At 47.7% G+C, this 11,965-nt stretch overlaps 1 protein-coding gene across 1 annotated transcript in view; it reads right to left on the reverse strand.

Moving 5' to 3' along the window:
• Positions 1-379: 379 nt before the first annotated feature.
• NOM1 (nucleolar protein with MIF4G domain 1) overlaps positions 380-11,965 on the reverse strand; it is a 23,988-nt gene continuing 12,402 nt past the window's right edge. The window contains exons 5-12 of the mRNA XM_017860589.1: positions 10,950-11,150; positions 8,850-8,960; positions 7,941-8,108; positions 7,090-7,211; positions 4,097-4,229; positions 3,405-3,536; positions 1,021-1,130; positions 380-696 (exon numbers count right to left, since the gene is read on the reverse strand). Coding sequence (XP_017716078.1) covers positions 522-696; positions 1,021-1,130; positions 3,405-3,536; positions 4,097-4,229; positions 7,090-7,211; positions 7,941-8,108; positions 8,850-8,960; positions 10,950-11,150 — 1,152 coding nt within the window. The 3' untranslated portion in view covers positions 380-521. The remainder of the gene's footprint in view (positions 697-1,020; positions 1,131-3,404; positions 3,537-4,096; positions 4,230-7,089; positions 7,212-7,940; positions 8,109-8,849; positions 8,961-10,949; positions 11,151-11,965) is intronic.

Raw genomic sequence — 11,965 nt, forward strand, 5'->3', positions numbered from 1 at the left:
GCAGTCTCTACCTCCAGGATTCAAGCAATTCTTGTGCCTCAGACACCTCAGAAACTGTATCACCAGCATGTGCCATCATGCCTGGCTAATTTTTATATTTCTAGTAGAGACAGGGTTTTGCCCAGGCTGGTTTCAAATACCTGGCCTCAAGTGATCCACCCGCCTTGGCCTCACAAAGTGCTGGGATTACAGGCATGAGCCGTCACGCTCGGCCATACCTATTAAACAATTTTAAGACAATCACACACACCAGCCTCACTGCTTAGAGAACCCTGTCCAGTGTGCCTGAACCCCCTTTTCCCTCCCTCCTTCTCCTCTCACCCCCAAGATATAGTTATTTGAAAACGGCTTGAAATACAAACAATAAAACCTTAGATCAAAAAATTATCTCAAAATATAATACAATAATAGACAATGACATAGCTCTACCAAACGTTCACACGCAGGCAACAGAATAAAGCTTTAGGTTTACAAAGGACATTTTACAGTCAAAGGGCCACCTGCCTTCCTTCTTTCCCTGACTACATTCTCAGGGAAGCTTTTCCTTGCAGACACTTTGTCACAAGGTCAGCTCTCTCTCGCAGCACGTTGTCTTCATCGGCGCTTCTGTGGGCCTGTGCGTTCTTTAGCAGGAAGTGGCTAATGAAAAGCTTCAGACCCTCACGTAACATCCCCAGCTTTGGATTGTCAGATACTCTGGGAAGGAATCGTATAAACACATGTCAGGACTGAGCCTCTCCTAGATCTCAATCCTGGGTATCTCGAATAGTGAGACATAACCAGGTTCTTTTAAAAACAGAATTCTCAATTAAGAACTTCTTAACATATTTTATTATTACCAATCATTGTTAGTTTGCTGGTAGACAAATTTCTATTCCCCAGATCTAATGCATATTAGCTTAAAAATAAAACTGAAAAGATTAAGCTACACACGTAGTACAACCTTGTGTTGCTAAATGAACACAAGTGAAAACAATCTATTTCTCTTCCACGTCTCATCAGAAAGGGTGGGGCACATACCTTGTGAAAATCAAACTGAGGTCTTCAGTTTCTGTTTCCGTTAACAGGATACTTAATACTTTTCGTAAAAAGTGGACTCTGGGTTTGTCCAGTTCACTGAATTCAACTACCTAATGGTCAGGACACAGAGAAAAATACAGTTACCCTGATTCAGCCAACTTTGTCAATGATTTGTAAACATACTTAATTAGAGTAAAATGAATCTCCCCACTCCCCACTCTACCCCTGATTTAAGAAGCTATTTCTAGAGCTAAGAAATGAACACCTGTTGGCAAGGATGTGGGCCTTGGGAATCCCTAAACACTGCTGGCAGAGGTGTGGCTGGCCACAATCACCGCTGAGAACAACTGAGCAGTGTAAGTGGAATTCCCGGGGCATACACCTTTGAATCAGAAATTCAGTATCTAGAACTGAACCATAAATTACCTCCATTCCCGAAGTACCCACCCCCTAATTAAAACTATATATATATAAAATTTACTTCTAGAAGACTAATCCATATATATCTCTCTCCTAGAAAACTATCAAAAAATCAGAAATAACTTAAACACGGATCAGTAGGATAAATAAGTATGTAAACTGAGGCATACATATACAGTAGGATGCTACCCAGAACAGACTCACGGGCGCCAGCATGGACCCACTTCCATCTTAGCTGAATGTCAGCGAACTTGAGGAGGGGACTAAATGCATGCTGACGGGAAGGATACCCACAGGGAGGTCTGCAGCCAAACACCATCACAGGCGCTTGCAGACCCGGGACACAGCGAGACCACAAAGCATAGCCAGAACACAGAGATACTGGGAATGAGAGCAGCCCGGGGGACCGGAGCGGGGCCTGGGGCATCTCTAAAACTCTGTGCCAAAGGATGCACTCCTGCCATGCCTCTCCCGCTCATCCGCAGTAGTATCCATGATGAGCACGATTCCTGAGTGAGCAAAAGGCAACGCAGGGGAGTGGAGGGGGAGCGACGCCTCCACCGTGATCTAAGTTATTCCAGTTGTCAGGATTTGGCGTAAGGCTCGGTGCCCTCGTTTTCAGTACAGTGGCCAAACTTAGACACTTGGACACAGGAAGTTGGACACAGCAAGGGACGTAGTGTGCACTGGAGCGGGCATGGTGATGAACTGCACAGGACACACAGAAACACACGGGAAGCTGCGGCTGCAGCTGTCTTGTAGGTCCAGGCCACTGCAGTCAACACCCCTCAACTTTCTCTGCTTTTCACTTCCCATTGCCCCCCAGGCGCTCCAAATTTTTTAGGCTATTCAGAGTCTGTTGGTCCTACCATCCAAGCCTTACTGGCCCACATCAAACCCCAACTTATAAAATGCCTAGGTTTCAGCCGGGCACAGTGGCTCACGCCTGTAATATTAGCACTTTGGGAGGCTGAGGAAGGCAGATCACAAGGTCAGGAGTTCCAGACCAGCCTGGCCAACACAGTGAAATCCTGTCTCTACTAAAAATACAAAAATTAGCTGGGTGTGGTGGCAGGCGCCTGTAGTCCCAGCTACTTGGGAGGCTGAGGCAGGAGAATCGCTTGAATCCGGGAGGCGGAGGTTGCAGTGAGCTGAGACCGTACCACTGCACTCCAGCCTGGGCGACAGAGCAACACTCCATCTTGGGGAAAAAGAAAAAAAGATGTCTGTGTTTCATGGTTCACTGCAAAGTCCCAAAACACAGCAGGGCAGGAGAAAGCCCACAGTTTTAAAACAACTTACATAGAAGTGAGCAAACTCACCTCACCTCTAAGGACACCAGGCCCTACTTCGTCCACTCTTCTCCTCACTAACAGTGACTAGTTCAGGATTTTTTTTTTTTTTGAGATGGAGTCTTGCTCTGTCGCCCGGGCTGGAGTGCAGTGGCCAGATCTCAGCTCACTGCAAGCTCTACCTCCTGGGTTTACGCCATTCTCCTGCCTCAGCCTCCGGAGTAGCTGGGACTACAGGCGCCCGCCACCTCGCCCGGCTAGTTATTTTTTTTTTGTATTTTTAGTAGAGACGGGGTTTCACCGTGTTAGCCAGGATGGTCTCGATCTCCTGACCTCGTGATCCACCTGTCTCGGCCTCCCAAAGTGCTGGGATTACAGGCTTGAGCCACCGCACCTGGCCTAGTTCAGGATTTTATAATTAGGACCAACAAATTAACCTCAAACCCCAAAACAGATTCACTCAGATTAGCAAAAGAACTGCAGCGGTGCCTTCATTTACCAGGTTAATTTGTAGCACCTGTTAGTCTGGCCATTTTCTATGCTGGCTAGGAAAACGCAGGCACTTTTCAGATGAATCAGAATCGAAGAAAACACGCTGGTACAATAGGACCTGATGTAAACAATTACACTCCCATTTCCATTGCTTTCAATATTTTCACATGTTACACGAACCTTTAAGATGGAAAGGGAAAGAGATTTTGTCTTCAACAAGTGGGCCACCAGATGAACCAAATTAGAGAAATTCGTAACTGGCAAGTTTTCCAAGTCCCGAAATTTGTCCCATATGCTGAACTGGAAAGTCATCTAGTATCACAGTTAAAAGGAGAAAAAAAGGTAAATGGCCACAAATTATTATAATACATCACCAAGAACAGAACCTAAAGGTATTTTCTTATTATTTTATTTTTAATATTCTAAACATCAAGACTTTTAGTGGCGGCCTTACTGTCCTTTCCTATGGAGCATAGTCCCAAACAGTTTCACAAGAATCTCTTTCTGGTGCAGTTTTCCCCCCAAATCAGCAGATACCAACAGAACATTCTAAGGAAAAGGCCACAGCAAGTGACATCAGAAGAGACTGGTGCACTGTAAACTGGTGAGGTGCTCCTACTGGCCTGGCCACACACTGCCTGCGACTGTGGCAGGAGCAGGCGACATGAGGACATGGTGGACCTTTGACATTCCCCTCTAGCCCTCCCACTTCCGCTCCCAGTGAACGTGGCCTGGCAGCCAGTGTGAACCACGGGACTGGGATATCAGAGGCCTCCTGACTTGGGAAACTCCTTTGCAGGTGGGTTGAACCAGGCAGCATGTGTAGAAAAAACAGTAGAGCAGATGTAACTGGTGCCTCCGCACTAAGCTACCTGAAATCTCCTTTCATATTCACAAAATTTGCTAGCCAGGAAAGCATAGAAGGGATTGTAAGTTTTCTCTTGAAGGCAGCAATCCATGAGAACGTGAATGATTTCTCTCTCCTGCTGATCCTTAAGTCCAAGCCTAGAAAACAGAACAGCAATGACTGGAACATCGCTCGACTTCCGAAGTTTAATGGCTGATACCTTTCAGGGGAAATCCTTCCCGCCTGGAAAGGTCTGGTGAGAGGCGAGCCAGGTAAAGGAGGTGGAGGCAGCGGCAAACACCAGCTGGGACCCAGCCCCGTCACAACCTCTCTGGTCCTCAGCTTATCCTACAACGTGACAAAACGTCAGAGGAAACAAGACCATTAGGGTCCCCCGCCAGCTGCAAAAGTCGACAGCTGTGCCCGGCTGACAATAAACGGCCTCAATCGTGTGCGCCCTCAGAGCTGGTTCCTGCTATGGCAATGACTTCACATTTTCTTTCTTTTTTTTTTTTGAGACAGTCTTGCTCTGTCACCTAGGCTGGAGTGCAAGTGGTGTGACCTCAGCTCACGACAACCTCCACCTCTCAGGTTCAAGCGATTCTTGTGCCTCAGCCTCCCGAGTAGCTAAGATTACAGGTGCCACCACCACCCTCAGCTAATTTTTGTATTTTTAGTAGAGATGGGGTTTCGCCGTGTTGGCCAGGCTGCTCTTTAACTCCTGACCTCAGGTGATCCATCCACCTTGGCCTCCCAAAGTACTGGGATTACAGACATGAGCCAGGGTGCCCGCCATCGTTTGTAAAACTTGAGTTAGAGCTCACACAGTGAAACCTATCCTTCGTAGTGCAGAATCCTGTGAGTGTGGATAAGCCTATATAGTCATGACACCACCGGCACTGCCGAAACAGAACTCTCCATCGCCCGCGAGAACCTGGGGCCGTGGGCCCCCCTTGCCGTGGGCCACCACTAATCTGCCGCGAGAACCTGGGGCCGTGAGGCCCCCATGCCATGGGCCACTGCTAATCTGCTTCTGTCCCTCTAGTTCTGCCTCTGCCTCTGTCACACAGATTCGAGGCAGGGTGGCGTCCTGCACTGGCAGAATACACTCGAGGGTCACTGTGCTGTTGGGGCCTTGGGAGTTTGCCCCTCGTGATGCTAAGTAGTAAGTATCCCTTAGACGGCGTCTCATGGTTTATCCTCTCCCCAACTGAGGGGCATGTGGGCTGCTTCCAGTTTCTGGTGAGATCCGAATATGGCTGAGGCTGCCGCCCCTGCACGAAGGCAGACACTCTGTACCTTAGGAGAGAAGCACCAACTCCACTGCAAACGGCATAGCCCCACGGACAGCACTCACGTGAAGGCAGTGCAGGCAGCCCAAAGAACCAACTGAGTTTTGGCTGCATTTATTATCAATTCATGTTGATTAAAAGCTCAGATTCATAACTCATGATTTTGATGAATAACAGTGGGAAAAACTATTGTTTAATAAACGTAGTTTGAAAGGCCAAAAATTTCAAAACATGAAGTCCACCAGACGAAAAATAAAAGAAGTCCTTCTGAGTACAAAGGATAAGCTAGACCCGCTGACTAGAGAATAAGAGCTCTCCTCAAAAGAGCCCTTTTAGAGACAAAGGGTAACTAGGGAGACGGGATGTATCAGCAAAACAGCAAGGCCACAGAGAGGCCAAGGAAGCTCAGGAATTCCACTTCAACTAGGCACCCCAGTTTAGAAAATAAAACCCTAATTATCAGAACCCTAAAACGAACCATGTTCTCCCTATATTTCATCCTAGTTTGAAGCAAATAAAAGAATATGTATTAACATTACATTGTTTAGAAGTATCTCACAAAGGCCGGGCGCGGTGGCTCAAGCCTGTAATCCTAGCACTTTGGGAGGCCGAGACGGGCGGATCACGAGGTCAGGAGATCGAGACCATCCTGGCTAACACGGTGAAACCCTGTCTCTACTAACAAATACAAAAAACTAGCCGGGCGAGGTGGCGCCTGTAGTCCCAGCTACTCGGGAGGCTGAGGCAGGAGAATGGCGTAAACCTGGGAGGCGGAGCTTGCAGTGAGCTGAGATCCAGCCACTGCACTCCAGCCTGGGTGACAGAGCGAGACTCCGTCTCAAAAAAAAAAAAGTATATACAATAAATATATTACATTTCATGTACCTGTGCTATATTTTCTGTAAAACCAAAGAATCTTTGGTGAAAAGTTAAAAATTCCAACTTGATCTGAAGTGGGAAAGCAATAAAGATAAAAATTATTCATGGTTATACATAATAAATCTGCCCGCTCCTTCCCATTTTCTATATCAATATAACTTGCATTATATTTGGAGGCTTAATATTAGAGCTTGGAGGCAAGGGATATCTCCAACAAATCATATTTTCTGTACAATCTTTAAGANAAAAAAAAAAGTATCTCATAAAACTACACAGGTACATTTAAATTTTTTTTTTAATGAGATGGGGTCTCAGTATGTTGCCCAGGCTGGTCTTGAACTCCTGGGCTAAAGTGATCCTCCTGTCTCAGCCTTCTAACTAGCTGGGATTACAGGATCTTTAAAATCTTATTACAACTAATTATAGAAACTATACCAGGAAGTTTTAAATGAAGAATCAGAATAGCTTTATTATGAAGATTTATATATTTTTAAGCAATTCATGACAACCAACAGCCACTGACAAGGTTATCTGATACTTTCAGTCAAAACTCCTCAATCTCCAGCCTGAGCAACATGGCAAGACGCTGTCTCAAAAAAACCCCCAAACCCCCAATCTTTATATATCATAAAATGTTCTAATGAGGAACTACTAGAGGCAAATTAATAGGAACAAGATGACTAACCCAGGGATGCATGAATCCAACAGCATGAGCAGATGGTCACAAGAATAGCCCTGTCCTCCCTAAGCAGCATCAGACTCAGTCACCCAAAACTCAAAAAGCAAATCAACTTACTTATTTTACAGCATCTCATTAATAGGTCAAAATGTGTACACAAATGCTTACTTCAGAAGCTTTTCGAAAGCATCCAAAAAATCTTCACTTGTCATTATTGTGCAGAATATGTTTCTCCGGATGTCCGTGTTCATCCTCTGCTTCCGGGCGAGTTCTAGGATCTTTGAGCTGACCTGGAAGCACGATGAATGGACAAGTGATACACATGTCTCCATGGAAACTGCTTCCTGAGAGACACCATACTGTACTTCAGTGTCACTGATTCCAACTGTGAGGTCTATGTGGGCAGATGAGCGTCAGCACCAAGTTCACTCTCGGGCAACGCCCCTCTGTGCAAGGGGGACACACAGGGAAGCCACAGCCGCTGGGGAAGAAAACACTCATAGGGGAGGCTTCTCAGTCGCGGTTCAACCTCAGGGCAAGCGACGATGAATAAAGCAGAGAGCCAGTCACTGGCAGAGGCCGGGGAACTGTGACCACCACGAGTGACACAGAATCTGGGACAGGGAAGGACACAGGGGATAACAAGGGAAGTCTGGGTGAAAAATGGACTTGAATTTCCACAATGTGAAATCCATGGCCTGTGGCCTAGAATGCACAGCCCGGGGGGGCAGCACGAGGGGTCTCAGCAACGGGCTCCTGCCCCGTGAGCGTTCAGGTCCTCATGCCCCATGTCATTCAACTTTCAGATCTCTTAAAGTTCAGTAAAAAGATACAACAGAAACAGAATAATTATATCACAATGTAATATTAATAGCAATTTCTATAAGGCCTCCAAATTAACCTTGTACATTTCAGTGACGATTCAAGAACAGTAAGAGAGCTGCTCCAGGTAAAGCTGTGACCACCCAACACACAGGGGGGTGCCACTGCCTGGCGGCCTTGAGCATAGGCATCCCTACCGTCCCTGCAAGCTGCTTCTGCAGGTGTGTATGGTGACTGTTGTCAATCATCGGGGCCCCACTCCAGGCAGACCCCACAATCCACCAGCGACCTGTCTGCTCCGCATTCAAGATGCTGTCCCAGGAGATGCGAAGCTGAGTCTCAGAACCTGAGCTGGCGCTGCGGACCTGATTAAGAGAGAAGAGCTAATGAAACACTTTTAATTGGTTCATATTCTGTACTTCCATCCCTGGTGGCTTTGTTTCTGACCATGACATTTCTGGTACATGAATACTGGATGATTCACTGGACAATTGGGACGATTAACCTGTTTGGAAAAATGCCAAAACTAGCAGTAAACTCGGTGTTTTGTGTTTGAGAGTCCAGCACCCTAAACGTGTTGTTTGGAAAGCTGCCCCAACAGGGGAAAGTGACAGAGCTGCCTCAGGCTCAGTGGCAGGGGAGCACTCGCCTGGAAGAGCCTGGGTCAAGGACGATTTGGACTTGAGATGACAGGGGCTGAAAGACTCACTCCGGCAGGGAGTTGCTCAGTCTCCATCCTGGCTGCATGTCAGAGATGGTCCAAGGACCTACATCATCCGATTTCCTTGGTCCAGGTGGGGACCCAGCCTTCTCTTAAAGCATCGGATGATCCAATGATGCAGCCCAAGTTCAGCACCCGGGGCGAGGCAAAGAGGACGCTCGCCCAACATGGGCTTCCCCACGCACGGACACTCTGCACGAGCGCGCCCAGACCACTGGGAGAGCCCCCGAGGAAAACCGAGCAGCCTTCACTCTGCCTCTGAGCACGCTCTCACTCACCAGACACCGCCCTGACTTGCAGGTCTGACTATTTCTTGATTTTCACGACAGGCTCATGCTGACATGCAAGCTCTGAGCAAAGCAGAACCGAAAGTTCCTTGACTTACCAAAGCTCTCTGCAGTTTCCTCAGCTTCTCCACAGGCTCGGGGTCATAGCCTGGAATTTTGCGCATGTCATTGTTCTTCAGGGCCAACATCGTCTCTAGCATAAACCGAATCTTCAAGAAAAATGAAAAAATGGAAAGTCCATCATTTCAAACAGTCTAAACGGCCCATTCAAGTTGGCAAGAAATCTACCACACCTGATGCACATGGCCGCCACTGCCACGACACAAAGTCAGGACGGCCCTTAGGTAGAGACGGTCTAAACTAGTCTCAGACGCTTACTCAGGGCTACATAATACCTCAAAACAGAAATGTGTCCCCCAACGTCAAGTGGGAACCCAAACTCCCCAGAGATCTCACTTTCCCTTCTGCTCGCCACACACCTCGCCCTTCTGCACCGTCCACACCTCCTCGGCCGCCCCGGCCCCTACTGTGCTCCTGCTCCCACCCTGGCCTCCAGCGACCCGCTCTGGACATCTTCTCTCCTACCACTGGCCTTGTAAGTTTTTAAACTTTAAAACTGGAAGTAATGTCATACTTACAGAAAAGTTGCAAGAACAGCACAAAGAATTCCCACATACCCTCTGAGATGTCCCCAAATATCAACTTCTTACTGATACAGAATTCATATACCATGAAACTCACTCATGTAAGGTATATAATTAGGTGGCTTTTAGTACATTCTGTGCAACTATCACCACAATCAATTTAGAACTTTCTCATCACCCCAGAAGAGAAACTCCAAGCCCATTAACAACCATTCCCCGTTTCCCCAACTCCCCAGCCAGCACCCTAGCTCTAGGTGGCCACTAATGTACTTTCTGTCTCTTCTCCATTTTAAACCACGATTTAATCCACTGCTCCCATTCCCTTCTCCAGCCCCCTCCTCTTCAGACTGGCTTCTCCGGTGACCAGGATAAGCCAGTAAGGACCGCTGTCACAATTCAGCCCAAAACGCAAATCCCTTCCTCCTCTTGCTGGTCCTCAGCATCCCACACGGGCGTGAATTCTTCCTGGGGACACTAGGGGTCCCCGGCTCCTGGGACCATCCTCATTTCCTTCTCACCTGCCAGCTCTCCCTCCTCCCTGCAGCTAAACGCCAGTGCTCCTTAACCTGAAGGTCCTCTTCACAGCCTGTGCCCTGCCAGGCAAGTCCACCCATGTCCATGGCTCCCAGGACCCCTCTACAAGAGCAGCCCCGAATCCCTTCAGCCCACTTTGTTCACAGCTAGCCCAGTCTCTCCGAAACGGAGGTGCCTGTCCTTCTAAATCCTCACCTCCTCCTGCATAGTCCCCTGTGCCCGACAGGTGACCCTGAGCCCTCCTTCCCTTCACCCCAATCCACATGAGGTCTAGTCATTTCTGACGCCTATGTCCACACCTGCTGCCACGATCCCGACATTTGCCACCACCTACTCCCCAGCTCCTGCAAAACTCCTGACTCCGACCACCTCGCACCTCTTTCTATCTTAGAGTCAAAGTGACCATCAGAAGGAAAACTCCAACCTGTCAATCAGCTGCTGGGACCTTCCGAGGCCCCCAGGATAAACCCTCAATTCCCTGCAGTAATTAACAAGGGTCCAGAGTCCTGGCCTCTGCCTTTTTCTCTTGTGACAGCCCCTCCAGGTTCTCACAGTAACCCTTTTCGGGTTCTTCCCCAAAGGGTTTCTCAGGAACACACGGTTCCACCCATCTCATCATCTGAACAGCACACAAGGTGAGAGCTGTGATCAGTTCCTGTCTTACAGAGGGGGAAACTGAGGCTAAGAAGACCCAGGTTATGCTGCTGTCAAGTGGCAGAGCCCAAAGTCCAACCCAGGCTTACCCTAGAGCCCCAGGTCCTGTGGCCTCCTTGGTAGATATGTTTTGCATAAATGAATGTTACATAAATCAATTTTTGAATTCACAAAATATTTTCTGAGTTCTTAGTAAAGGAATAAGGTCCATTCACATATTAAAGCCAGAAAACGGGACGAGACAGAAGAAACAGAAATCACTAGGAAAGGAAGAGTGTAATATTTACCCCAGATACTGATTTCTAGGTTCTGGCCAGTTTGTGGGCTTTAGGGACTTAGGAAGCAGATCAAGTGTCGCACGCGTACCCTGGTCTGGTCCTGAAACTCGCTGCCTGCCCTGCTGGCTCTGGTCTGGGCTTCAGTGATCAGTTCCTTAAGTGATAAAGCATCATCTTTTCTCAACGAAAAACCCACGTTTTTCAGCATTAACAAGATCAGTTCAATATCTTTTTCGGTGAAAGTTCCAATCAGTTTTTTCAAAATGTCAAAGATGAGGAGAGACTGAACCACGTGGAAGTTGTATAAATGGGCGAGGATGGTGAACAGGTTGTCACACTCTTTCCCTTCGCTTCCATGTTTATAGACGGCATCGAACTTCCTCACCACCGCCTCCAGAAAGTGGGCACCGACCTGAAAGAACCGAACAGAAAAAAGATGATTATGTTATTCCTAGAAACCTTCCTTTCTCCTTCAACACACAGAACTGGCACTTTCTAAATGAACAAAGTGTCCACAAGGCAGGGCATTCCAACAAGGCATCCCTCAGCAACCCAGAGCAGCCAGCCAGAGCGCCCAGACTGGATGCAAAGGCACCTTCCTCTTGGTAAAACCAACAACAAACGGGCATTGTTTGGCCAGCAGCTGTTCTGACTCCTTGGGAAAATAAAACTGTTAAAATGATGTTAAAATACATCTACATCTCTAAAATGTTCCACTACTGGCCGGGTGCGGTGGTTCACGCCTGTAATCCCAGCAATTTGGGAGGCGGAGGTGGGCGGATCACGAGGTCAGACATATCGAGACCATCCTAGCTAACACGGTGAAATTCCGTCTCTACTAAAATACAAAAGAAAATTAGCCAGGCGGGGTGGTGCACGCCTATAACCCCAGTACTTTGGAAGCTGAGGCAGGTGGATCACGAGGTCAGGAGATTGAGACCATCCTGGCTAACAGAGTGAAACCCTGTCTCTACTAAAATGGAAAAAAAAAAAAAAAATTAGCAGGGTGTGGTGGCACATGCCTGTAATCCCAGTTACTCGGGAGGCTGAGGCAGGAGAATCGCTTGAACCCAGGAGGCGGAGGTTGCAGTGAGCTGAGATTGC

This window comes from Rhinopithecus bieti, unplaced genomic scaffold, assembly GCF_001698545.2.
Source record: "Rhinopithecus bieti isolate Rb0 unplaced genomic scaffold, ASM169854v2 scaffold_50877, whole genome shotgun sequence".
In the NCBI taxonomy this organism is placed as follows: Eukaryota; Metazoa; Chordata; class Mammalia; order Primates; family Cercopithecidae; genus Rhinopithecus; species Rhinopithecus bieti.